Source organism: Nannobrachium achirus, assembly GCF_963921795.1.
Source record: "Nannobrachium achirus genome assembly, chromosome: 14".
In the NCBI taxonomy this organism is placed as follows: Eukaryota; Metazoa; Chordata; class Actinopteri; order Myctophiformes; family Myctophidae; genus Nannobrachium; species Nannobrachium achirus.
The window spans coordinates 39,899,170-39,925,355 of record NC_137821.1 but is presented as its reverse complement, the minus strand read 5'-3'; the positions used below and the strand labels follow the sequence as shown (position 1 = coordinate 39,925,355).

Below are 26,186 nucleotides of genomic sequence, written 5' to 3'. Positions count from 1 at the left end.
ATGAAACCAAGCAGACAATATTAGTCACCCGATACAGCATTTACAGTACAGGACGAGACCAGAAAGACCACCTTCAAATCATAGTGAAATCATAATGTCACGTAGAACTGGGACTGTACGTTTTGAGTCATAACACCAAAGTGCACTATGTTGACTGTACGTCATATCAGGTATATCATGTTAGGCACGAGATAGATAAGATAGATATGGAAAATGAAGAGAGAGATTGCAGAGCAGGTTGTACAGTATATTAAGAGTTGCTGAAATGCTTGCCTTACCTTGCCGTTCTGTAAGTCACGGTCCGATTTAATGTGAAAACATTGTTTACAAAAGTGTGAAGAACAGAGACTAACGTGATGGTTTCAAAAAGAGTTAAACATTTAAAAGGCTTAAAATGGTGCAACTTAAGATATAGCATAGATGCAAACATGCTTTTCATCTGGTCATTTCTTTCAATCCTCTTGCCAAGCACGTCGTAGATTTTGATTAAGGCTTGCATGCCAAGATTGGGAAATAGAAGCCAGCTCCGATCTCCATTCTAGCATGCTATTAAATGAATGGCTTAGGGGTCACGAGACCCCAGATAATGTAATCCTTATATTCATCATGTTTACAATAAGACTTGTTTTAAATGGTCGCCTTATCTCAAAATGCATCTCTATACAGTACATCATGCAACACAACATAAACATACAATAGCCATAAATTATAACTTCCAGTAGAGGGTGCTAATATGCGGAGGTTACGTCTCTCCTGGAGTTATAACGCAGAGTAAAATAGCTCTCGCTGGTTGAGCCTCCATGTCCCTAATCGCCTCAAAACATGTTTAAATCATGAAGTTGCTCACCTCATCGTCGAAACAGCTTTATATCTACCGATGAGCCCACTCGTTGGCATGTGTTAGTCCATATGTTTCTAATAAATTAATCTTTACTAAAACTTCTCTGAGACTCGCGTTTCCTCGTCGGAATGTTTCCGCATACAGAGCGCTTCAGAACTACAGAACGTTGGAATACTTCCGCATACAAAAACGTCATGTCCTAGTATGAGCAAATCGCAACGGCGATCAACGTCACGTGATATGTAGCCTCGCGTAGCCAGGCTTTTACTCATCTCGCGTGATATGTTCGGCCATTTTACCCAAGCAGTTCAAAAACAAGGAAAGCGATGAGACTCGGTGAAGTTTTAGTAAACATTAATTTATTAGAAACATATGGACTAACACATGCCAACGAGTGGGCTCATCGGTAGATATAAAGCTGTTTCGACGATGAGGTGAGCAACTTCATGATTTAAACATGTTTTGAGGCGATTAGGGACATGGAGGCTCAACCAGCGAGAGCTATTTTACTCTGCGTTATAACTCCAGGAGAGACGTAACCTCCGCATATTAGCACCCTCTACTGGAAGTTATAATTTATGGCTAAACATACAACATATGGATGTTTTTTGTTTGGTCTAAGACATCATGTATCACAGCTGGTACAGTACATCGCTTCAGCACTAGATTCACACATTTCAGTCATGATGATTATGTATAGCACAGTTTCAATGGCTTTAAAGAAGCAAAAAATATCATGTAACTGAGGGAACAAAACAAAGGCCACTTGGTGACGATTACAAACAAAACAAAAGAATGACAACGAATAGATGTGAAAACCAAGCAAACGATAACCAACGTGCTCTCGGCATGTGTGTGTGCGTGCGCGCAGCGGACGCCATGGTAGTAGCCGTGCCGTGCATGGGGCTTATCCTCAACGCAAACTCAAACCAAAGGAAAGAAAAAGTGAAAATGAGAGAAACTCATAATTGGTCCTCAGCGTTGGCACCATGCAGTGCATGTGGAACAATGAGGAGGTTCAAACGGTGAGTGAATGAAGGGAGGGAGGAACATAAGGGCAGGGTTGGTGTTGTTGTTGTTGTGACTGTGGTGGTGGCGGTGTGGACATGTTCGGAGGAGGGTGTGTGCGTATACCTCAGTAGTCCTATTGACCATCATCTGAAGCACAGAGAGGAGCAAGGGAGGGAAACATCATTCAGTTAGACCACTTCACACACACGCAACGCATGCACGCAGTGGTGGGAAAAGTACTCACGTGTTTTACTTTTAAGTAAAAGTATCAATAGTTTTAATGTAGAAATATTAATCTGTCTGTTACAAGTACAAGTTCGGTATTTCAAAATTTACTTGAGTAAAAGTGCAAAAAAGATTGTCACCAAAATATACTTAAAGTACCAAAAGTAAAAGCACTCATTGTGCAGAAGGTCCCGTTTCACAAGTTTTCAAATAAAATGTATACAAATCCTTTTAAAATAGCAGACCTACAATCCGTCTCACAACGTGAGCTTGTAGATCAGCTATCTTTATATTGCCAAAGTATATATTTAAGTCTGAAGTGGTTTCTTAATAATAGTCAAAAGCTACAAAGTAACTAGTAACTAAAGTTTTCATATAATTATAGTGGAGTAAAAGTACAATATTTGCCTTTGTGATAAGTGGAGTAAAATTATTGAAAATCGGAAGTACTCCAGTAAAGTAAAAATACCTCAAAATTGTACTTACAGTAAGTACAGTATATGAGTAAAGGTACTTTTCACCACTGCACACCGTAAAGCGTATGTACAGTGAGGTATTATATTGGCAAGCAACGTGGCTGGAGGGGTATGATTTACACTTTTGCACGCACACATGAAATTCTTCCTCTGCTTTTACCCATGCTAACTAACAGGAGTGGCGGACGCCATTAATATGGTGCCCGGGGAGCAGTTATAGGGCTTAAGTGCTCAGGGACACTTGGTGATAATGATCAGTAGGCTGCCCTCAAGAGATTTTGGATGGAAAAGGTAAACAGCCAAGTTCATAATCAAGGTCAAGGTCAAAATTGGGGATTATACGAAATTTAGCTGGAAATTATCAGTAGGCTGACCCAAATAGATGATTATGTTTTGGGTCAAAAAGCTGAAAGGGTCACAATAAAGGTCAGGGTTAAAATTACGTAATCAGCCATATCTTAGGAATGAAGAAATGCAGAAGATGATATGTCGGTACAGGTAGGGTTTTCAGCCTCAGCCAGGTGCATTTGATTGATCTCTATTCAATTAAATGAATATTCTATACTGGCATATTTTATAGTAGATACAAATATAGTAGGAAGCCTATTATGCAATCGTAGGAGCATCCCACTATTGCAGGTCTATCTACCTACTGTTACTGTTACTGTGATAGCAAGGTTTACAAGAAAGAAAGCCCAGAGGTCAGCCGTGTCCCCAAAGCCAAACTGATTACACTGATTATGTCACACTCGTTCACGTGCGCGCCTGTGCGCGCGCCTGTGTGTGTGTGTGTGTGTGTGTGTGTGTGTGTGTGTGTGTGTGTGTGTGTGTGTGTGTGTGTGTGTGTGTGTGTGTGCGTGCATGCATTGTGTGCGTTGTGTGAAGATGCTGCTGTTTATAGCCGTTCTCCTAGGTATTTCCTGTGACTCATGTTGAGGACTACATCGGTACAGCTGAACCATTCCATTTCATGGAAGCTACATGTTACTGTACGTATGTATTCTGTTACATAACAACACACATTATGGTCGCCTCGCGTTAACTACATACATTCACAGTACAATAATAGCGTATGTAATATTTAACATTGAGGAGTGCCGGTGCATCAAACATTTAAAACAGGAAACAGTGTATTTTCAACTTCACTCTAGCCACGCCACTTAACGCCACCATCCGGTATTGGAGGAACGCTCGTAGCTGTGTTGGGGTTTTGCTACAGTTCTGGTGTTCCAACATTAATATGTATATTTGAAATGATTATTATATTTGTGTACTGGTACATTCTCTTTTATCTGGCGACTCTGCATGCAGATGTTTTGGGCTTATGGTCAGCCAAAGAACAACAGCTCTTGGACCTCATCAGGAATTCAAGGATGCTTCAACAGGACAGACATGGGACTTGAAGAAAAAGTACACTCTGGTACACGTTTGGGTTGCGTAGTTACCTTAACTAACTGTAACTCCAAATGTTGGAGCATTGTCACTAGATGCTCTGTTGATTTCGAAATTGATAATCCAAAAAGGAGCTCATAAATGAATGCAAATAAAAGAGGATTCTGCCAACGTATAACAAAACAAAACCTGACATTTCTTTTAATGAAAATGCTAAAATCCGGATGAGTTTACGATTTATCTATTCAGGATATTCTTCCAAAATCCAAATCAACAAAAAGTTGACTTTTTATGCTGTGTTTGGTCTTGCAATGTTATACATCGGGCAGTTATCTGCTTTCATTCATTCAGTTTGCATTCATTTATGGTAAATAAAATGGTAAATGGTGCATTTACAGTATATAGCGCCTTTATCCATGGCGCTGTACAATGATTGTGCATTACATTCACCCATTCACACACACATTCATACACGGATGGCAGAGGAAACCATGCAAGGCACCAACCAACCTGCGCATCGGGAGCAATTAGGGGTTCAGTGTCTTGCTCAAAGACACTTTGGCACTAACTCTGAATGGGGGAGTCCGGGATCGAACTGGGAGCCTTCCGGTTCCCAAGCGGACGCTCTACCTCCTGAGCCACTGCCACCCCATGTACTACTTTATGTGCTAAAAAAGTGACTTTGAGAGCAGTTTCACTGTGCAATGCAAGTCAATGAGAAGACAATTTTGGAATTAGCAATTTCTAATCGATGGAGCAACTACTGAAGATATCTTGCCAATATTTCAATCAGTGCAAGGTAACTACATAACTCAAGCCTCTACCAAAGTGTAATTTAGCTTTAAAGAGTAACTTCACCCTAAGTCACACATCGGCACCGGCCTCTACAGGTTGAAAGAACCTGAAACTTTCAACTACTCTAAGTTGCCAAACCCCAGATGTGATGTATGTAATAGCACCCGTTGTCCCGCAGGTCTCACTGGGTAAACAAACAGTTACCATTACATCTGACTTAGGTTCTCTACTCACTAACCATGTTGCCTCACTATCGCAACAGTGGTGTCCCCAATACCGGATTGACCTTTTGTCCCCAACCCAGTGAAGAAGACAACCCCCCCCCCCCCATTGGTGCATGCAGCCCATAACGTCCCCACCATACAACCTGCATCACAGTGGCACACTCCATGCAGTAGACACAGTGCTACACTTAGACACCCAGCGGGTGAAGGGAGGGTAGCGAGTGATGGGGGAGGGGTGAGAGTTAAGTGGAGGTAAAGGAGAAAGAGAGGGATAGACCCAGTTAGTGGCAGGACCAAATAAGGGCACGTGGCAGGTACACAGACGCTGAAGGAGAGAGAGAAAGAGAGAGAGAGAGAGAAAGACAGAGAGAGAGAGAGAGAGAGAGAGATGCACAGAAGATGGAAACACAACTACTGGCACACCACAGACAGATATACAAACAGTTAAGTTTAACATCAAATCAAAAGTCCGCCATCATCTTTCGTTAGACGGCTAGAGTGCAGATTCACAAGTTCGATTCCCTCTTGAGTTTGCGCCCTCTCAAAAAGGTGTCTTAACATAAACATAAAATTACACTACACATATTATTGGCACATCATCAACACATAGCACCCACACAATACAGTATAGCAACCACACATCATGCCAACAACAACACACTGAACCTAGAAACAGCACCACTGGCTTATGGGACCCGAGGGGCCCCGTTTCCGCAACGACGTACCTTGGACTGGACGTCGGCGTTGTGGTCGTTCTGCAGCAGCAGCGCGGCGGACTTGGTGTCGTCCTTGCGGGCGGCGATGTGCAGCGCGGGCAGGCGCACCTTGCCCTTGGTGTCGTTCTCCAGCAGGATGGACACCACCTGGTTGTGGCCCTGCTGCAGGGCGATGGCCAGCGGGGTGAAGCCATCCTGGGTTGGAGAGGGGACAGGAGTTATAGTACCGACACTATGGCAGTGGTTCTCAACCTTTTCATGACCGCGACCCCCCAAATAATCATATTTTAACTGGGTGGGGACCCCCTGGGGACCCCCCCCAGCCTACCAACCTGACGAGCACTAAGAGTTGAGGCATTACATTTTGTATAACACGGTTCTATTGTGAAAATAGCTGATCTAGATGATCTAGAGCATGTAGATCGGCTATTTTCACAATTTCTGCCTCTAATGTTTGACAATTTGGCCAATGTTTAATTTGCCATTTTAGAGGTATTAAAAAGTCCTTAAATTGTCACTTTAGAAATGTGCAGATACCCTCTATACACTTAAATTCTATGTTGGTTTGTATACTGTTGAGTGAGAAAACAATGTTGCACATGAAGTTAATCATCTGGGGGACCCCCCAAAATAATTTGGGGACCCCCCTGGGGGTCCTGACCCACAGGTTGAGAACCACTGCTCTATGGCAGTAGCTTCCAAACTGTTTGTGCCCCGAGGCACACCCAAACGGGCAAGTCAGGTAAAAACACCCCATGTCATCTTATAACCAGCTAATTGGAAGTCAAAAGTGGGTCACGAGATGTTCAGCCTTAGATAGATAGACCTTTATTGATCCCACAGGGGACATTCAGTTGTCATATCATGGCCTTGTGGTCATAAGTATTTTTTACGTCCAGTGAATTATTATTGTTGTAGGGCATGCTTGCAGTGTTTCTATTTCAAAGACATTTTTACAGGATCTAGTAGTCCATCGGGTTCTACTTGTAGCCCGAGGCACACCCAACGGGCAAGTCAGGTAAAAAAACCATGTCATCTTATAACCCGGCTATTTGGAAGTCAAAAGTGGGTCACGACATGTTCAGCTTTAGCTAGATAGACCTTTATTGATCCCACAGGGACATTCATTTGTCATAGCCTTGAGGTAATAAACAAAGAAACATAATGAAAAGGTATTTCTTTTTACATCCAGCGAATGTAGGGCAAGCTTGCTGTGTTTCTACAGTATTTCAAAGAAAATGGTTGACACTTGACAGGTTCTAGTGGTCCATCATATTTATGATGATTGAAATGCATTTCACTCATTAATTTCCCATGATTATAAATCCACACACACACACACACACACACACACACACACACACACACACACACACACACACACACACACACACACACACACACACACACACACACACACACACACACACACACACACACACACACACACACTTCCTCACCTCCGTAGCGGTGCTCTGGTTGCCTCCATTCTCCAGGAGGTATCGTACCACATCCAGATGGTTTTCCTGGGCAGCCATGTACAGGGGAGTAAAGCCATTCTGGAACACACACAAACACAATAACATAGCAGTTAATTAACACAATGCAAGTCATTGTGTGTGTGTGTGTGTGTGTGTGTGTGTGTGTGTGTGTGTGTGTGTGTGTCCGTGCGTGCGTGCGTGCGTGCGTGCGTTGCTTTTTTCACAACCGGTGTGAATACAACAGAGTGACGCATTTCCCACAATAGAGGGTATGCATCATACTGTAAGCCACTCAACTAGACTGAGTTGCAAAACATAAAGCAGAAACTCCTCCTGACTCCTTCTCACTCCTAGTTGTTGTGATAAAAGATGTGTTGCTCTCATTCAGAGAGCAAAGATGTATGCTCAGAAATCATTCTGTACTGAATACCATAGCAAGGTTTACCTGAGACTGTGAGTTGATGTCAGCGCCTCGTTTGACCAGGACCTTCACAACTTCAGCCTGTCCAGCCAGAGAGGCGATGTGGAGAGATGTGTTTCCTTTCTGAAGGAGGAGAGAGAACATACGGTACAGAGGCGATGAGAAACACAGAAACACAATGCAACACCATACCAAGGTTTCAGAAAGACAACAGAATTCTCAAGACTAGCATGTATTAAAATCCTGATGATACTTTGTACCAGACTCAGGGTGCTTAGGGTGGACCGACCAGTGAATCCACCTAAATGTATCTGGCAGCACTGCAGAACAGACTGTTTGCTGCGTAGTGTGGGATTTCAAGAACCCGAACAGACTGTTTGCTGTGTTGTGTGCGATTTCCAGAACCTGTTGTGTGCGATTTCCAGAACCTGCTTGGACTGGTAAAAAAAACTAACCTAGCCCAACCCTACCCTCCCCTGCCCCTTCTTTGTATATACTTACTTACTTACTGTTTAGACTCTTTTTTTTTGTTCTCTCATTTTTCTTTTCTTTATATATCTACTGCATAGTACTGTGTTCTATTCGTCTGTCATTCAATGTTATATGAGAGATACTTAAATGGTTTCCTGTGGAAATAAGCGTAGTCTTTTCATGGATCTCCCTTTAGTAGACCTTGTACCAGTGAACTGTACCGTCATGAAACTGTACCTTTTCCTATGCAAAGCAAACTTCTAATAAAGTCTTCAATCAATCAATCAATCTAGGGTTGCTATGGTGATCTTCCTTCCTTGACCCAACGCATCAGCTTTGTGGATTGGACAAACTTTCTGTAGAAGTTTGTGATGCTGAATCCATACTATGAGGCGCAGCTTGCATAGCTAGTTCATGCAGACAACTCAGGGGGCGCGCCTCCCTGAGCAGGTGATCAGTCACATGATCTCTTGCAATCCCACCACCTCCCCAGCATCCACCTGTAGGCTCTGTTTCTAGATCCCCTTTGGGGGTCTTAATTCATTCCCTGTAATTCTATTTGGTATATAACTTATCTAAAATGTTTATGCGTGCAGGGATATGAATAGAGACAGAGTCCTGACGCCAAACTATGCTTCATATGTCATGCTCATAAATGCTCAGTAAATGCTCAATAAAAATATATTCTAATTAATCCAAGAGTTGTCTGCCTGAAATACAGTAAGTGTAGCACACATACATGATTTGGGCCTAAACACTATTCCTAGCGGATTACTCGTATCTAGATGGCCACAACCCATGTCTTGCATCTGGGTGACCCCACTTACAATTTCTTGCGTCTTTCTAGTTTTCAAGATGAATCTGACCAGTGCCTGATGAAACATCTCGATGGTCCTGATCGACTACTGGATTCAGACACTTCAGTAGGTCACCAATTGTGGCATAACTAGCAACCAATTACAACATTATGATTGGACAAATGAATCTTTGTTTATGTACACGGCTGGTCAACGGACCAGCCCACTGGGAACATTCTCAAACTTCAATGTCCGCGTCTGGACCTGGCCTGCTCAGTGGGTCCTCAAATAAGGCCAAAATAATAATACTGACATCCACACAAAACACATCAAGCATCTATACTGTAGTTATCAGTTCATATCCATGCACAGTTCATATCTGAGCACTTTTAATTGGAGAATGCAGATGAAACCATAACAGACCCATAAGAGAACAACTAGTATAGTCCAAACCACCTGGCTGGTCACGTACAGGTGTTCTCCTGCTACAGTTATTTTTGGTCTTTCTGTGATTTATTGTTAACGTAAATTCTAAATCGTTAGTTTCACTACTGTAGTCAACCAGAGGGCCAGCGCCCAAAGCTTTTGACATGGCTGAGGACTTGATGTAAAACAGACAACAGTCAATCACTTGACCCCCACTTGATCTACATACTGTACAGTATGTAGGTACAATGCAGTTGCTTAAGCCACTGATTATCAACCTTATACATTTCGCGGACTCCCAGTTTGATATGCATTATGCCACAGATCCCCATTTGATAGGATGTTCATCTCTCAGTGTACAAATGGAACCAGCTGGACCCTTGTCCATCTTACGGATCCGTATCTCTCCGGTTGAGAGCCATGCAGTGCAGTGAGCTAGCCATAAAACATAGAGATAATTCGTTTTACTTCCTTTGCTTCCACCACGGCTGATGATCATGGCAGTTTTTGATGTCTGTTGTGTTCACGTCAAGAACTCATTGACAACATGAGGATATTTTGGGAGTCCAATGCCGTCTCCAGAGACTGTGATATTTTTACTTGAAGCATGTAGCACACATTCAAAGGCCTCCATTTGTCTCAGTTCCTGCAGTTGAGCTCTGCTGCTAGGCAACCGCCATGCAGCATGTATTTGATTTTTTGAGACCGAGACCGACGTCCAAGATGATACCCTAAACCAGTGTTTCTCAAATGGGGGTACATGTACCCCTAGGGGTACGCAGAGGTAGAGGTACTACAGGGGGTACTTGAGAGAATATGAAAAATGTAAACATGTATTTTACTCTTATGTATAGCTTAAATCTAAATTAAGTACATTTGTGTACTGTTACTGAATAGAAAACAGGCTACTTGGTTTTATTTTCAACATATTGACATAAAAAAATGACTTTTGATGTCAGTATTTTCGAGTCAAAACGTTGTTGTCGATTAAAGGGGGTACTTGGATTCAGAAATAACGAAAAGGGGGTACTGAAGCCCAAAAAGTATGAGAACCACTGCCCTAAACCACTGGTTCAAATATTAAGTAAGCAAGAGGCGAACATTGTGAAAACAGTAGATCTACTAGTAGAACAGTAGATCTACATGCTCACAATGCCTCGCACTGCGAGGCGTTGTGAGCATATAGATCTGCTATTTTCACAATATTTATCTGTGGAACCGAGTCACATTAAATGTAATAAGTGCTTGGGTGGGTGGGGGTCCCCAGTTCATATATGTTTAGTTTGGGCGTCACGGCCTAAAAAGGTTTGAGAACCCCTGCCTAAACCACTGGTTCCCAAACAGTGGGTCGGGATTTGTGGGTTGCGGACACATTTTTATGAGTCCCTTAATTTTTTGTTTCCTACATTTTGGTTTTTGATTATTATTATTTCAAAACATTTTCAAGAAACATTGCCCCCAAACGCTAAGCTTTTTATGATGTATCTAAGTAATTTCATTAAAGAAAAATTAAGAAATTCCATCAATTAGAAAACGTTTGTTTAAGAAGTTCACAACGCAGCGTGAAGCGACGCATTGTGAGCTTGTAGATCTGCTGTTTTCACTAGTAGCAAACGTCTAATTTTTCTTTTGGGTCACAAGCTAAAAAGTTTGGGAACCACTGCCCTAAATGCCAGTAGAAATGGCAGACCTTTTGTTTCATGGTTTGGACTGATCGCAAATGTTTATGTTGTTGACTATTCCACTATCTGTATCTGAGCATGCCTGTTTCACCTCATCACTAATGTCTAAATACTAAAACCATCTGGAGAAGATTGTTTTTACACCTCGATGAATGATCAGCACTACGATATGCGTAATGACCGGGGCAGGGTTACTGTAGATTTAGGGTTGTGGTTCGGCAGCCAGATATAGTAGCTTCTGGTTGAGACAGCATTCGTCTGTCAAGCCAGACAACTTTGCGCCGGGAACTTTGTGATATGTGTTTGTCATATGATATCCATTCACGAAAATATATATTTTATTACTTTCTAGTTTTAATTATTGTGGGCTCGCCTGGAAGGCGAGCACACGTATGTTATCTTCATTATTGTGGGCTCGCCTGGAAGGCGAGCACACGTATGTTATCTTCATTATTTATTTCTATACTATACTAGTCAGTATCCTCAAAACTTTGGCGCGCTTCATCTCTTAAACGCTTACACCTTTCAACACCATTCAAATTTTTATGTGTTCAGCTTACTGAGGACACGTGTGCTTGTACTTTTGGTTTTGAAATGTTTTGTAGTTTAATTATAAAAAAATAAAAATGTTTAACTTTAAGCACCCAATGCATTTCCAATGGGGTTTAGTGAGTGGGGAGAGAGTGAGACAGAGGAAAGGGACCCATGTTTATATTAAGTCGCTGTGGCTGCAATATTCACACTTCAGATATGCTATTTATTAAGGGTGTCGGAAAAAATCGATATGAATCGATTATCGGTTTCAACACTAGCGATACGGCCGCATCGATGCGCGTTTACCCGGATCGGTCCAAATCGCGGCCGTATCGGTCGATGTATCGGTCCTAAAGTAATTAATCGGATTAATCGGATTTTAGCATTAAATAATTAACCTGCTGTGAAATTCTGAACTTACTTACTCATCGTTTACTGTTACAAATCATTACTTCAAAAGTGAGCGCTCTGTTAGCACAGTCAGTGCTGCAGTGAGTGCAACGGAAAGAAAAAAAGAAAAAGCTGCCTGCGCCCTGCTGCTCTGTCCTCCAAATAGAGCTGTGTTTCTACGTACTGCAGTCACTGTCCTGCGGAAAGCCGCAGATCTACAAGCCCACAGGGTGTTGCATGTGGATGGGTTGTAAACTTATAGATCTGCTACTTCCGATGCAGCGTGTATGACGCTCGCATGTGCGACACACAGCGACTTGTAAACAAACCAACAACGTGTTAGTTGAGTTCCATCACTATGGATTCATTATTCCAGTGGAGAAACGCAAGTTTGGATTTTATAAGAATGCGACAGTAATGGATTGGATTATAACACTTTTCCCAGTAGAACCCGGTTCTACTAGAACCATCAGAAGTCCCCGCGCTTGTCGACAGCAAAGGTAATAATCACAGCATCAGCTTTTATGGCAAAGGGCTACTATAGAGTATTGGTTTTCAAAGTGGGGTCCGGGGACCCCCAAGGGTCCTTGAGGGAGTTCTAGGGGGTCCTCGGCGAAATGATAGGAACCTAATGGACCCTTGGGTATGTGTAACTCAGGGGAGTGTACAAATGGAACCAAATGGACCCTAATGAACCCTTGGGTATGTGTAACTCAGGGGAGTGTACAAATGGAACCAAATGGACCCTAATGAACCCTTGGGTAAACTTAAGACAGCCTGATCCATGTCAAACTGGAGGTCCTTGACATTGATTTTTTTAGAACTACTGCAGTAGAGCCATAAGATAACAAGTAGACATGATGTGTGCCAGACTTCAAATGTTGCACTTATAGCCTACTTTATACTGCTGTTGTTACTGTTGTAAAGTGGATCTCTTTGAAATGATCTTATTGACTGAATAACAGCAGGCTCTTTTACTAGTTTTATTTGGTGATCTGATCTGTGGCATTGCTGAGGATTGATCTGATCTGTGGCATTGGTGAGGATGTATTTTAGTTTTTCAGTGTTATTATAGCAGCTTTGCAAAGTACAATTATTGCACTGTACTGAAGCCTGAAGGGCCAGGCCTTTTGTGTGTTTGTTTTATATTTCTCCACCTGACCAACTGTAACTGCTAAAGTGAAGTTCTTAGAAATGGGTGTGTGAGACAGATTTTCAAACCATGTCAGTAGGCTTTGTAGTTTACATTAATTCTTTTTTGTATCTACATGTCTGTGTCTATTTTATGATTTGTCATCCATCTTTCTTTACAATTTTCTGTTATTCCATGGTCTTTTATGAGATATCCATTATTTGAAGGTCAGCAATGCTACTTTATAGATTATAGCTTCTTAATTGAATGGAAAATTAATGTTTCATTAAACTTATGTATCAGATCACACCGTATCGCATCGAATCGTATCGAATCGTATCGAATCCAATCGAATCGCATAAAATCCACAAAATCGAAATCGTATCGAAATCGTATCGAAATTGCACCGTATCGAATCGTATCGAATCGTTCTGTATGTAAGCCGTATCGTTTCCGAATCGAATCGTTAGCCCATGTATCGGATACGTATCGAATCGCCTTGTAGGGGATGGATACACACCCCTACTATTTATATCAATGCGTTCACACAGGTCTGCTGTCTGATTTGATCCAAATGTCTAAGCTGTGTGATGTATAAAACTATAGTTATAGTTAAAACTATAAATAAATGTCCCTCTCCACTCTACTGATTGACACAGCTGTGATTAAAGGCTTGGCTGTCATTGGCTGTTCTGTGGTGATGTAGCCTTACATAAGTCGGCCCTGCAGTGACAATGCGAAAGTCTCGGCAGAGACGTCTTAATGTAAGGCTAGTGGTGCTGCAAAGTAACCAAGTACATTTACTCAAGTATATACAAACAAGTACTTGTACCTACAGTACAATTTTTAGGTACTTTTACTCTAATTTCCATTTTTGTTACTTATACTCTACTATAAATACAGCATTTGACAGCTTCAGTTACTTTTTATTTAGCAGATTTTATTATTAATAATAATAATAATTATTAACACGCACGCACGCACGCACGCACACACGCACACACACACGCATACACACACACTGACACACAAACAACTGTTACTGTGTTACTGTGGAGACGTTTGCTTGTATTTGTCTTTGACACATGTTTTGTAGTGTTTTAGAAATTTAACTTAAAAAGAATAAGGTTCCCGGGCGATGGGCTTTACAGTATATATCCTAGAACCCGCAGGGGCACTCTGTGTGGTTGTTGTTGGTTGTCAGGGAGATATCACAACCAATGCATTTCCAAATCAGACGATCAACCGAAGTGGACCCACCTGGCAAAACCACACCCCAAACACTTTAAAAGCCATGAATTTCAGCCTGTCTGCATTTGAATCCTAGTATATCCCATATGCATTTGGATCAGCATGTCCCGTACTGTATACCAACTTTTACTTTACACTTTTGTTACTTATACTCCACTGCAATTGCATTTGGCAGCTTTAGTTACTTGTTACTTTGCAGATTTTATTATTAATACAAAACATACGGTAGATGAATCACGTAGAAGCTGATCTACAATGTGACATTGCGACATGTTGTGATCTTGTAGATCTGCTGTTTTTAAAAAGCTTGTCAATATTAGGACCATCTGCGTACTATTACTTTGATGTGGTTTGCTGGTTTGCAAAGTGTAGTTCAGGGACCCCTAGGACACACACACACACACACACACACACACACACACACACACACACACACACACACACACACACACACACACACACACACACACACACACACACACACACACACACACACACACACACACACACACACACACACACACACAGGTTCCCCATCTTTCTTCCCAGGCTTTAAACAGCCATAACTTCAGTTCCCAACATGCTACTGGTCTCGAACTTTTGTTGTTGGTTACCCGTCCACATTATATTTTAATTTTATTTTGATTTAATTGTCCATACCTTTAAAGGACCAGGTCACCTCTGGGACAACCAGATCTTATTTTATTGTTGTGTGGGACACGATCAACACAATCCTGTAATTTCTTGTGTTCAATCTGTGTTTTTAGATATTTTATTATTTCAGCATGCTACAACTGGTCATATGATGCTTTGTAGCATGATATTGCATCATCTCATGCATCATATGATGCAAAATGCATCATATGACCAGTTGTAGCATACTGAAATACTAAAATATCTAAAAACACAGATTGAACACAAAAAATAACTCAACATTGTGTTGATCGTGTCCCCACACAACAATAAAATAAGATCTGGTTGTCCCAAAGGTGACCTGGTCCTTTAAGTTCATGTAATAACACTGCTTGTCTACATTGTATTTGCATTACCATTTTACGTCAGTAAAATGAAAGAGAGCATTGCCTGGGAACTTGACACTTTTACTATTATTGTTTTGGGTTGGAATCGAGCCCACACTGTTTCGAAGGAACAGTATTTCTAGTTTATAGCTATATGTGTATCTCCTCAAAACTTTGGCGCGCTTCATCTCTTAAACGCTTACACCTTTCAACACCATTCAAATTTTTATGTGTTCAGCTTACTGAGGACAAGTGTGCGTGTATTTTTCTTTTTGAAATGTTTTGTAGTATAATTATAAAAAAATAAAAATGTTTAACTTTAAGCACCCAATGCATTTCCAATGGGTTTAGTGAGGAAAGGGACCCACGTTTATATTAAGGCGCTGTGGCTGCAATATTCACACTTCAGATATGCTATTTATATCAATGCGTTCACACAGGTCTGCTCTCTGATTTGATCCAAATATCTAAGCTGTGTGATGTATAAAACTATAGTTATAGTTAAAACTATAAATAAATGTCCCTCTCCACTCTACTGATTACACAGCTGTGATCAAGAATCAAGTCCGGGCGATGGGATGTAAATCCCATAGCCATATATCCTAGAGCCCGCAGGGACAGTCAGCCATATTAGTGGTTGTTGTTGGTTGTCAGGGAGATATCAAAACCAATGCATTTCCAAGTCAGATCCACAAACACAATAAAAGCCATGCTCCACTCCTCAGTCTGGAGTGGCCACATAGAAGAACGCCTTGGTTATAGACATAGTGGAGGACAGATGTGATCTGGGATTGTTAGCCTACAGTATATGCACTCAATATACTCCACTACAGTTGGAGTCCATTTGACAGTTGCTGGTTCCCAAACACAGAATCAAAAATGTAGATCTAGAACACATAGAATATGTACAGTACAGTAAGGTTCAGTAGAGTACAGTAAAAGTACAGTAAGGTTCAGTAGAGTACAGTAAAGTACAGTAAGGTAAAGAAAGGTACAGTACAGAAAGGTACAGTAGAGTACAGTACAGTAAGGTACAGTAAAGTACAATACAGTACAGTAAGGTACAGTAGAGTACAGTAAAGTACAGTAGAGTACAGTAAGGTACAGTAGAGTACAGTAAAGTACAGTATAGTAAGGTACAGTAGAGTACAGTACAGTAAGGTACAGTACGGCACAGTAGAGTACAGTACAGTATAGTACAGTAAGGTACAGTAGAGTACAGTAAGGTACAGTACAGTAGAGTAGAGTAAAGTACAGTACAGTAAGGTACAGTAAGTTACAGTAGAGTACAGTAAAGTACAGTAAGGTACAGCAGAGTACAGTAAAGTACAGTACTGTAAGGTACAGTACAGTACAGTAGTGTACAGTAAAGTACAGTAAAGTACAGTAACGTACAGCACAGTAAGGTACAGCAAGATACAGTAGTGTACAGTAAAGTACAGTACAGTAAAGTACAATACAGTACAGTAAGGTACAGTAGAGTACAGTAAAGTACAGTAGAGTACAGTAAGGTACAGTAGAGTACAGTAAAGTACAGTATAGTAAGGTACAGTAGAGTACAGTACAGTAAGTTACAGTACGGCATAGTAGAGTACAGTACAGTATAGTACAGTAAGGTACAGTAGAGTACAGTTAAGTACAGTACAGTAAGGTACAGTACAGTAAGGTACAGTACAGTACAGTACAGTAAGGTACAGTAGAGTACAGTAAAGTACAGTACAGTAAGGTACAGTAGAGTACAGTAAAGTACAGTAAGTTACAGTAGAGTACAGTAAAGTACAGTAAGGTAAAGTACAGTAGAGTACAGTAAAGTACAGTAAGTTACAGTACAGTACAGTACAGTACAGTACAGTACAGTAAGGTGCAGTACAGTATAGTAAGGTACAGTACAATACTGTAGGGTACTGTACCTTACAGTACCTTAAAGTATCCTATTTGTTGGGTTGGAATCGAGCCCACACTGTTTCGAAGGAACAGTATTTCTAGTTTTTGTAAGATATCTTTAAAATATATTTCCATTTCTGCTAAGCAGTAAGTTAGAAAGGCTTTGGCTAATTTGGTTTCCAGTACTTATTTATGTGATTGCCAAGGCGGAACTGTAGTGAGGGGGGAGGGGGACTTTTCTACTCATTATACCATTTCTAGGTGGAAGCATTTGAAAATGTGACACTGCAACAGTCTATCTCAAAAGACTAAGACTGCATAGATTCACAGAGGAAACTTTCCCGGTCATTCTGCTGCAAGGTACGTTTCGTTTAAAGAAAATGTATTTAGATTAGCCAATTATTTTTACTGTACTCCTAGAGTATGCTACTATTCCTCCCGTTCAACATCTACGACAGGTGCTGTCCCAGAGTAAGAGCAGTGACAAATATCATCCTCCCGGCTCCCGGCCTGGCTTCCAATTGTGTTCGAATACACGTTCTGCAAGCCGGATTTGAACCCCTCCAAGACTCCACGGTGGTGGGCACGTACATTACCATTGTGCCACCTGAGCACCCCAAACACCATCGAAAAAAACGATGGTGTTTCGGAATCGGAAATCTGGACGGACAATGACAACGTAGTACCTCTTAAGGGCCTCATAGTACCTGTGCAGGAGTTATACCTTTTCAGCACAAAATGGTCTGTAACAATGTTTCTCAGTAAGATGTCATGAGAATTCTGCACAGGTGTATTGTCCTGAGAACAGGCAGTGTCTTGTCTTTGTTTGCTTTCTTATGAGGGACTAGCTTGATCCAGAACAACATCTAAGTGTGATTAACTACCCAGTAGGTAGGGTCCCAAAAGAACTGGCGGTAAGAACCGAATGTCTTAACAGCGGTAAAATTTGGCTCAAGCCAGTTGAAAATGATATGCTGCAATCTGTCAATTTATTGTACTGCCTCTAGACATATCAACATAGGCAAATTCCATAATCAAACGTACACAGTTGAACATCTTTACAGCGTAGACTTTTGAAAACACGTTTGAATGCTCCTATTACCATCTTTGCGATAAATGTCATTGCTCAGGGCAATGAGGGCATGAGGGGAACTGAGGGAAGATGAGGAAGGTAAGCGAAGAGAAGAGAAGAGAAGCTGAACCTACCTTTGTGGCAGAGTCCACGTCAGAGCCTCTCTCCAGCAGCTCCTGGACCAGGTCTAAATGACCCTCCTTTGCCGCCAGATGCAGCGCGTTAAGACCATTCTGGAAGCAGAAGAATAACAACGGTAAGGGTGGGGGCCAAATGAAACCAAAAACAAAGGGGTGCAAACAGAAGAAAGGCGGAGGAGGGGGATTACCTCCTCCTCTGCGTCCATAACTACAACTACTACACCCGTCTTTCCTTCTTGTTTTCTGTTCTTCGATGGCTCTCTCTCCTGCTCTCCTGGCTGGGGATCAGTGTCATTGTCGATGACGAGGGGCGGAACGGCTCTGATATCGAGGCTAGCTATCAAAGCTAGGAGGTTATTATGTGTTGTGCCATGTCATGCTGTTGTGGACGAGGGCCAGCCCTGGACATGGGGTTATTTATAACCACTGTGTGTGTGTGTGTGTGTGTGTGTGTGTGTGTGTGTGTGTGTGTGTGTGTGTGTGTGTGGGAGAAAGATTCTGTTTCTTTCAGAGATCTTGTGATATCCTTCTAATAAATGACCGAATGTCTGTCTGTCCGATGTCCGTCTGATATACCTAATAATAACTGATAACTGACATTACTGATACCGCTGCCTGTGCTGTGCATGCGTCCCCGCCATGGTAACAGCCGCATGCTGAAACAGTTCCCCCCTAATTCCCCCCTAATTTGGAGATGACTGACATCACTGATACAGCCGCCATGGTAACAACCGCATGCTGAAACAATGCCCAAATTTGGAGATGACTGACATTACTTCTGAGACGTTCAATCCCTCATTGCGACCGTCAGGGAGCAGTTTACTATGAAAACCTCCACCGGCCGTCCGTCCGTCGGTCGGTCGGTCGGTCGGTCGGTCGGTCGGTCACACGTCACACGTCACACCTTTGCCCTGCTCATATCTCCGCATCAGTATATAGGGCTTGTTTGTTTATTGTATGACATCACGCCACATCATCAGCTGTGGACTCTGTGATGTCATCGTATCGCATCAGTATATAGGGCTTGTTTGTTTATTGTATGACATCACGCCACATCATCAGCTGTGGACTCTGTGATGTCATCGTATCTCCATATATGGCCATCTCCGTATATGGAGATATAAGTCGTCCATGCCCAAGTATGGGCTGGTGAGGTCAGACTTTGTGTGATGCGTAGGTTATCTCCATATATGGAGATTCAACATTCCAGGCAATGCTCTCTTCCCTGGTGAGAATTGCCCCTTTATATAGGGCTTGTTTGTGTATTGTATGACATCACGCCACATCATCAGCTGTGGACTCTGTGATGTCATCGTATCTCCATATATGGCCATCTCCGTATATGGAGATATAAGTCGTCCATGCCCAAGTATGGGCTGGTGAGGTCAGACTTTGTGTGATGCGTAGGTTATCTCCATATATGGAGATTCAACATTCCAGGTGTAACTATGGCTACCCGTATGACGTGAGAGGTGGAGGTTGTGATATTTGTGGAGATAAGCGACCAACAGTCGCTTATCTCCCGATTAGGGAGTCTTACTGGTACTGTATACTGTGCACACCTCTGCACATAGTTCGGAGCACATCATTTATGTTCGAATGGGCAAGGGCTAGTTTAATATGCTTGTTGACATACCGGTACATACAAATAATAACTATCAGTGTCAGGTATTGCATGAACATCGATGACAGCCAGTGAGAATAGGTTGTCATCGTAGCAGAGGCAATGATTGACAAGCAAAATCCCTCAACAGCGACACCCACAGGCAAATAGGGGTTTTAAATTGCAGCTGAAAAGGCCTCAGAACACAGAGAAAAAAGAATCCTGCCATGGCTCATTGAAGTGGATTTTTCAGTTAAAACCTTAATGCATGTTTGAAGGACCAAGATAAAGACTTTTAATGTTTTTAAAACCAGCGTGTCATGAAACCTTTAACATGTAACCTCTGCATAATGTTACAGTGTGCATGTTATAATCGTCTCTTTCTGACATGGATTCCAGTGGATGCCCCAATGTGTATTCCTCTCATAACTGGGTATAGACTCTGAGTCAGCAATACTGACATATTTAATCACCTTCTCTGTTCTATTCTAGTGTGAAGAATACACTGTATTGTTCCTGTACTGCTGTGGCAATCAATATGATGGGAGGGAAATGAAGATTACATTCCAATATCACTCTGGTGGGATTATAACCGGGATTAAGGAGATAAAGCATTTAGCGGTTAACTCCTAAAATAGTGCACAACAGCATAAGGCCAAAGTTCAAGTTTCAACGTGGGGTTTCCAGGAGAAAATCTCCCAGAAAATCACGTAAAAAGAGGTCATTGTTCAGAGGTTAGGTTAGGTTTATGTATGAGATATACGTTTCAAGATGAAGATTAACGGAATGTAATAAAAAATAATTTTAATTTTGTCATTTTAATCATATTTTATCTATTGTGCCAAATGAAAGATGCTGTCACTGATATCTCAAGTGAGAGTTCTACATAATGTATTGTAATAATATCTCTAACAACGTATTATGGATACAGAGTGATAGACATGTTGAGTTGTAAAATCACTCATGGGCTCTTTTATATAACTGGATCTTAATGATGGTCAGAGCCAATGACAGTAATATATTATCACTAAAGAGATAGAGGACCATAAGGAATGTGTGATTAGTTGCAATTATCCATCATATCGGCTACTTACAATGACAAGGCTACTGTATAATTATTACAATATGAGCTAAACTCATCATCATTGTGTCACCTTGTGAGAACTATTGCAGCTCCATATTTATGGACTGCATTTACAGTATATAGCACCTTTCTTCAGACTATTCAAAAGGCTTTACAATACATGCCTCACATTCACCTTTTCACATGCACATTCACACACCGATGAGGTTCAGTCTCTTGCTCAATGACACAACATTACAAAGAGCCAGGGCTCGAACCGGGAACCTTCTCCGGTTGTCAGACGGGAGACGGCCACTCCACCTGAGCCACTGCTGACTGTGAATGCTTTATTTCCCCATACTGTAAATATGTCTGAAAGCTGGGAAAGTGTGCAATTTGACTAGCTATTTCTTAGGATACTCAACTATTGTAGTATACTTGCAGCTCGCTCAAAATTACTATAGTATAACATTCTAACAATACATCTGAGGTGAATTTGGGGATAGTTCTTCCCCCAATTCTCTCGGGGGACTTTTCTCTGTGACCCAGAATAGACATCATAACTCGCTCAGGCTCCAGTTTAAAAAGAGCTGCTGGGTCGATAATTCATTTCCTCTGTGGCAGATCACAATGACAACCACCACAGATCCCTCAGGCTATAGTTCTTTTTTTTCTCCCCCACTGGAATTCTTGGGTCCCTAATAGGGATGTACCCCAATCTGAATATGAATGTTATTCACTCATTGTTATACTGTGAAGCAGTTATGTGGAAAGGGTTACCTGCAAGCCTTAAGTCGATTAGCTCTATTATTAACTTCCTCCATAAAGAGCTGGCTGAATAGCAGCTGGACCTAATTATAACCATCAATTAGCTGAGACTAGCCCTTACCCGTTCAAAGATATGAGCTCCGAAATGATGTGCAGTGTGTGGATTATGGGATGTGCACTGTGCACACAGTATATGAGGGATGGAAAGTAACTTTAACTGGTGCTTGCATGCTAATATGTAGGAGCATCAATGTAAGAAATACCCGTTCCATTTAACGGCTACAGAGATACTGTGTACCGATCTGCATGATTTTGGACAACATCTGTAACAGGGCCAGAACCAACCCCCCCCCCCCCCCCCCCCCCCGCCCGCCCGCCCGCCCGCCTGCCCGCCTGCACACACACACACTCCCCCCCCCCCCCCCCCGTGTGTGTGTGTGTGTGTGTGTGTGTGTGTGTGTGTGTGTGTGTGTGTGTGTGTTTGTGTGTGATTGTGCATGGCCTGAACAACAGCGCCCCTCCCTTAACATGTGTGGTCACAAAAGGTACTGTAGGCTAAATAGATATAGATACACCATAAAAATGCAATTATACAGCATACGATTTGTGAAAGTGACAAACGGGCTTCACAGTTATGTCAGGTGTGTTCATATGCTGATGGTGATGCGATTTCAGATCAATTGCTCCAGCCACTGAGGAGAAACGCGGTTTCAGACAGACACTCAGACAGACAGACATTCGGAAAATTATATGTTAGATGTAGGCTGGTTCCATTTATAGTACCAAATGTGTTTTTTGTTTGTTGCTATTTTAGTGCTATTTTCCTATGTACAATTGGAAATGGTATGAATGTATTTAGTAATATTGATTTTATTTTTCTGTATGTCTTTGCCACCCCCTAGGCCTAATCCCAAACTCAGTTAACACACATGCATTCAAAGGACCACAATTGGGGGGAAAAACTTTCTTGATTCTTACTTAGCACACAAAGAAATGGTAAGGAGAAGCATACTACAAAACAAGCATAATACAAGTCAAAACTTCCTTGCTTTCACAAAGTGGGGAGCTGCGCCACGAGGATTGATAGGTATTTTGTTAGTATCACCAGTCATTGTGCTGACTAGAAACAAGACAAGTTCATCATTTAAAATCTGACCTGAGACACAATATATTATGAGTGCCTTTTATCCCAAAGGATGGAAGCAATGAGAGAGATGGATTGAACTCATCCTTCCATGTGGTGGACCCACATGTGCTGGCCAGTCTCCAATAAAAGCCATACTGCCTGCAACCTCTGGCAGGCCCATCAATCTCTGACCCAACCCGCCCGTCATCTCCACTGCCCCTCCACTCACCACGCCAGGTAGACACTGTCACTTTGTCACACACCATGACCCATATTTAATAATTTATGGGGCAGCCATCACTTAGAAGCAGTCTGGCAGTCTGGTAATCCCAGCCTCCCCCAGCATGGGTCAAAGTGTCCCTGAGCAACGGTACAGCTCATACTGAGGGCTTCTGAGTAGCCATCAGCTGGCCTTATTACAGTAAGTGGTTAACTCAACCTCTGCCAAAAAAATACCCCTTTGTACCCCTTCTCTGCCATGCCCGTAGAACCCGGAGATTTAATAAGCTTTAATTAAAAAACATTTTTTTATCGAAGCAGAACTAAAATAGGCCGGAACTAATGCTCCGTGATCGGTTTCTACACGGACACATTATTGAGCGGACCAGATAACATTGAGGCCTTGAACCGGAAGCGTCTGGCGTATACGCAAGGCTGTCCCTGTTCCGGTCTGGTTCCGGTCTCCCCCAAGCCCCCTGTGATTGGCTGAACCGGATGTAGGGAGCGCTCGGTTGTAGTCACTTGGACCGCGCGAGGTGCACCAAAACCCAATTATCATTGCGTTTATCGTGCGCTTGCCCAGGCCTTACGGCCTGGGCATAAATATAACGATTGCATTCACCACGGCTTCGCGGCCACTCGCGCCTGCGGCGCTCGGGGGCGAAGAGCAGGACCAAGGTCCGCTGGCCTTCGCGCCGCTTGCAATGTCGTGGACAATAACTGAGCGTCGTGGACAATAACTGTGACATCTAACCATAAAACGAGCGCTCCCTTCATAGACAAACTTGCGAATAGCTTCCTCGCGAACCGGAAGCGGATGGTCCGTCGTCTATTTTGGCCCGTTAGCTTTCTGTATAAACTCCGCGGCTTACAGACGGAGAACTTATTGATCAATTGTAAAAATTTAAAAGGATTTGAGAAGGTAATGGAATACGCGAACACACGATGCATAGCAGTGTCCGATCACGCACGATGGGAACTGGATGAGTGCCCCAGTTAACAGGTAGGAGAAGCCGGCAGTGAAAGACATAGAAAAATCTCCGGGCTCTACGGCCGTAAACTACGAATGAGTTAATATCTGTTGACAAATTATTCACTCATAAATGTGTTATCTAATCACTTATTAGATGTAATGCCTCCATCCATGGTTGTTGTTCTGTAACTAGGTGAAAATGTAATTTAGCAGGGCTGTTGTGTATTCCCAGGGGAGTTTGGGGAACAAAAGCAGACAAAATACTAACTCATCAACATGCATCAACTGAGACGCACTCTGCAGTCGGCACTAGAGAGCAGTGCACACCACAGTCTGTACACAAACAAGTCTGCGGCGTGGGGAGGATACACAATTAAAGTCATTATGTTGGCTGTTGAATTGCTTATTTTCTAATCAAAATCATTGCTTGGCTCCTGGCTTCAAAAGCAATAAGCCCCCACTGCAGTATTAACTACAGAGCAGAACAAACAGAACTGTCCAACATTAGTAATAAGAGTCATTTTTTATCTTCAGGGCATGGTGTGTACAGTAGGTATGCTTATCCACTGGCTTGGCTTAGGATTTGGTATTGCTGTTTTTACCAGGAGTCATACTTGAACGACACTTTGCCCACATATTATGTAATGTATGAGGAAATGTAGGTGCAATTCGTTGCCAACAACTCGGTTAGCTTGAGATTCCTTGAGAGAGAGAGAGAGAGAGAGAGAGAGAGAGAGAGAGAGAGAGAGTATATGAGTTTTTATAATGAATGCCTGTAGGGAAATCCACCCGTGTTGCATGTCTGGTTCTGGATGAGGCCCAGCTATGAGTGATATATTTCACTGGTGTACAAGGCATACTTGTCTCTTTTTGTCACATTGGTGTTGTGTTGGTTGCTGCTGTATAGGTGCATGATGACTTCAACGTGTGCTCAAGGTCAAGCACGCTGGTGATCTATAATGGCGACGACGCGGGACACACCTCTCCAGAGTGATTGATAATAAGCTACACAATTGCACTTGCTACAGTAGGCTTTGATGGATGTGATTAGTAACCACGTCCTGGATGTATATAACACATCCATCCAGGGACATTACCCTGGGGAAGCGGGGAGTGGTATATAGGGAATGTTTTTGCTCTGCTGTTTTTCATGGTATGGTTGTCATGCCAGTAATGGATGTTGTTAAACCTCAGTTGCTGTAAAAGTTATTTTCTATGCAGAGTTGTGGTACTGGAACGACACTGGAGCAGCTTGAACAATTAAAGCCTTTTATTTAGGTGCTAGTACAAAAATATAGTCATTATTTTTTGTACTAGTACCTAAATAAAAGACTTTAGTTGTCCAAGCTGCTCCAGTGTCGTTCTCCTCTGAAACTGTTGTCCCTGACTGTGACGCAACGGACTAGCCATGTTAGGGTGAGGTGCGCCAGTAGAATCCCTGTTCTTGAGTGGTACTGGAACTGGGGATGTGCAACATGTCTCCTGCACACCGTCTATACTTGAGGCTCTCTCAGGCTCAACGATATCAACTCCCGCCTTGTAATTTTCCCACAGCACTAATTAATAAGCGTGTATTTGATTTAAGAAGCGCATCCATTGATCCTGTGTGTCATATAATGCTGTATGACATCAATATGAATTTGACTATACTGTAAATACCATATAACACACACACAGTATGCATGTACACGTGAACGCACGCGCGCACACACGTGGAACTGACCATATGGACAGGGAGGGGAACTGTTGGGACAGGGGAGAGGAAGGCAGAGAAGACAGGGCTAGAGAAACAGCCAAGTAAACAAGTGCCTCAGATAAGATAAGAGGACATCGCAGGATGTATGACGGCTACAACAGATATGAGATGTCTGTGAGAGAGAGGAGGCACGTGGATGGGTCTGAACAGAACAGAACAGAACAGAACAGGAGAGGAGAACGGAAAGGTCCTAGTACACACACACACACACACACACACACACACACACACACACACACACACACACACACACACACACACACACACACACACACACACACACACACACACACACACA

The 26,186-nt window shown here is 42.3% G+C and overlaps 1 protein-coding gene across 1 annotated transcript in view; it reads right to left on the bottom strand.

Annotated features, from left to right (window-relative positions):
* LOC308298695 (ankyrin-2-like) overlaps positions 1–26,186 on the bottom strand; it is a gene marked incomplete at its 5' end in the record, with an annotated part of 127,336 nt that overhangs the window by 59,258 nt on the left and 41,892 nt on the right. The window contains 5 exon segments of the mRNA XM_080742340.1: positions 1,976–1,999; positions 5,690–5,875; positions 7,141–7,239; positions 7,607–7,705; positions 18,375–18,473. Of these exon segments, the coding sequence (XP_080598466.1) occupies positions 1,976–1,999; positions 5,690–5,875; positions 7,141–7,239; positions 7,607–7,705; positions 18,375–18,473 (507 nt within the window).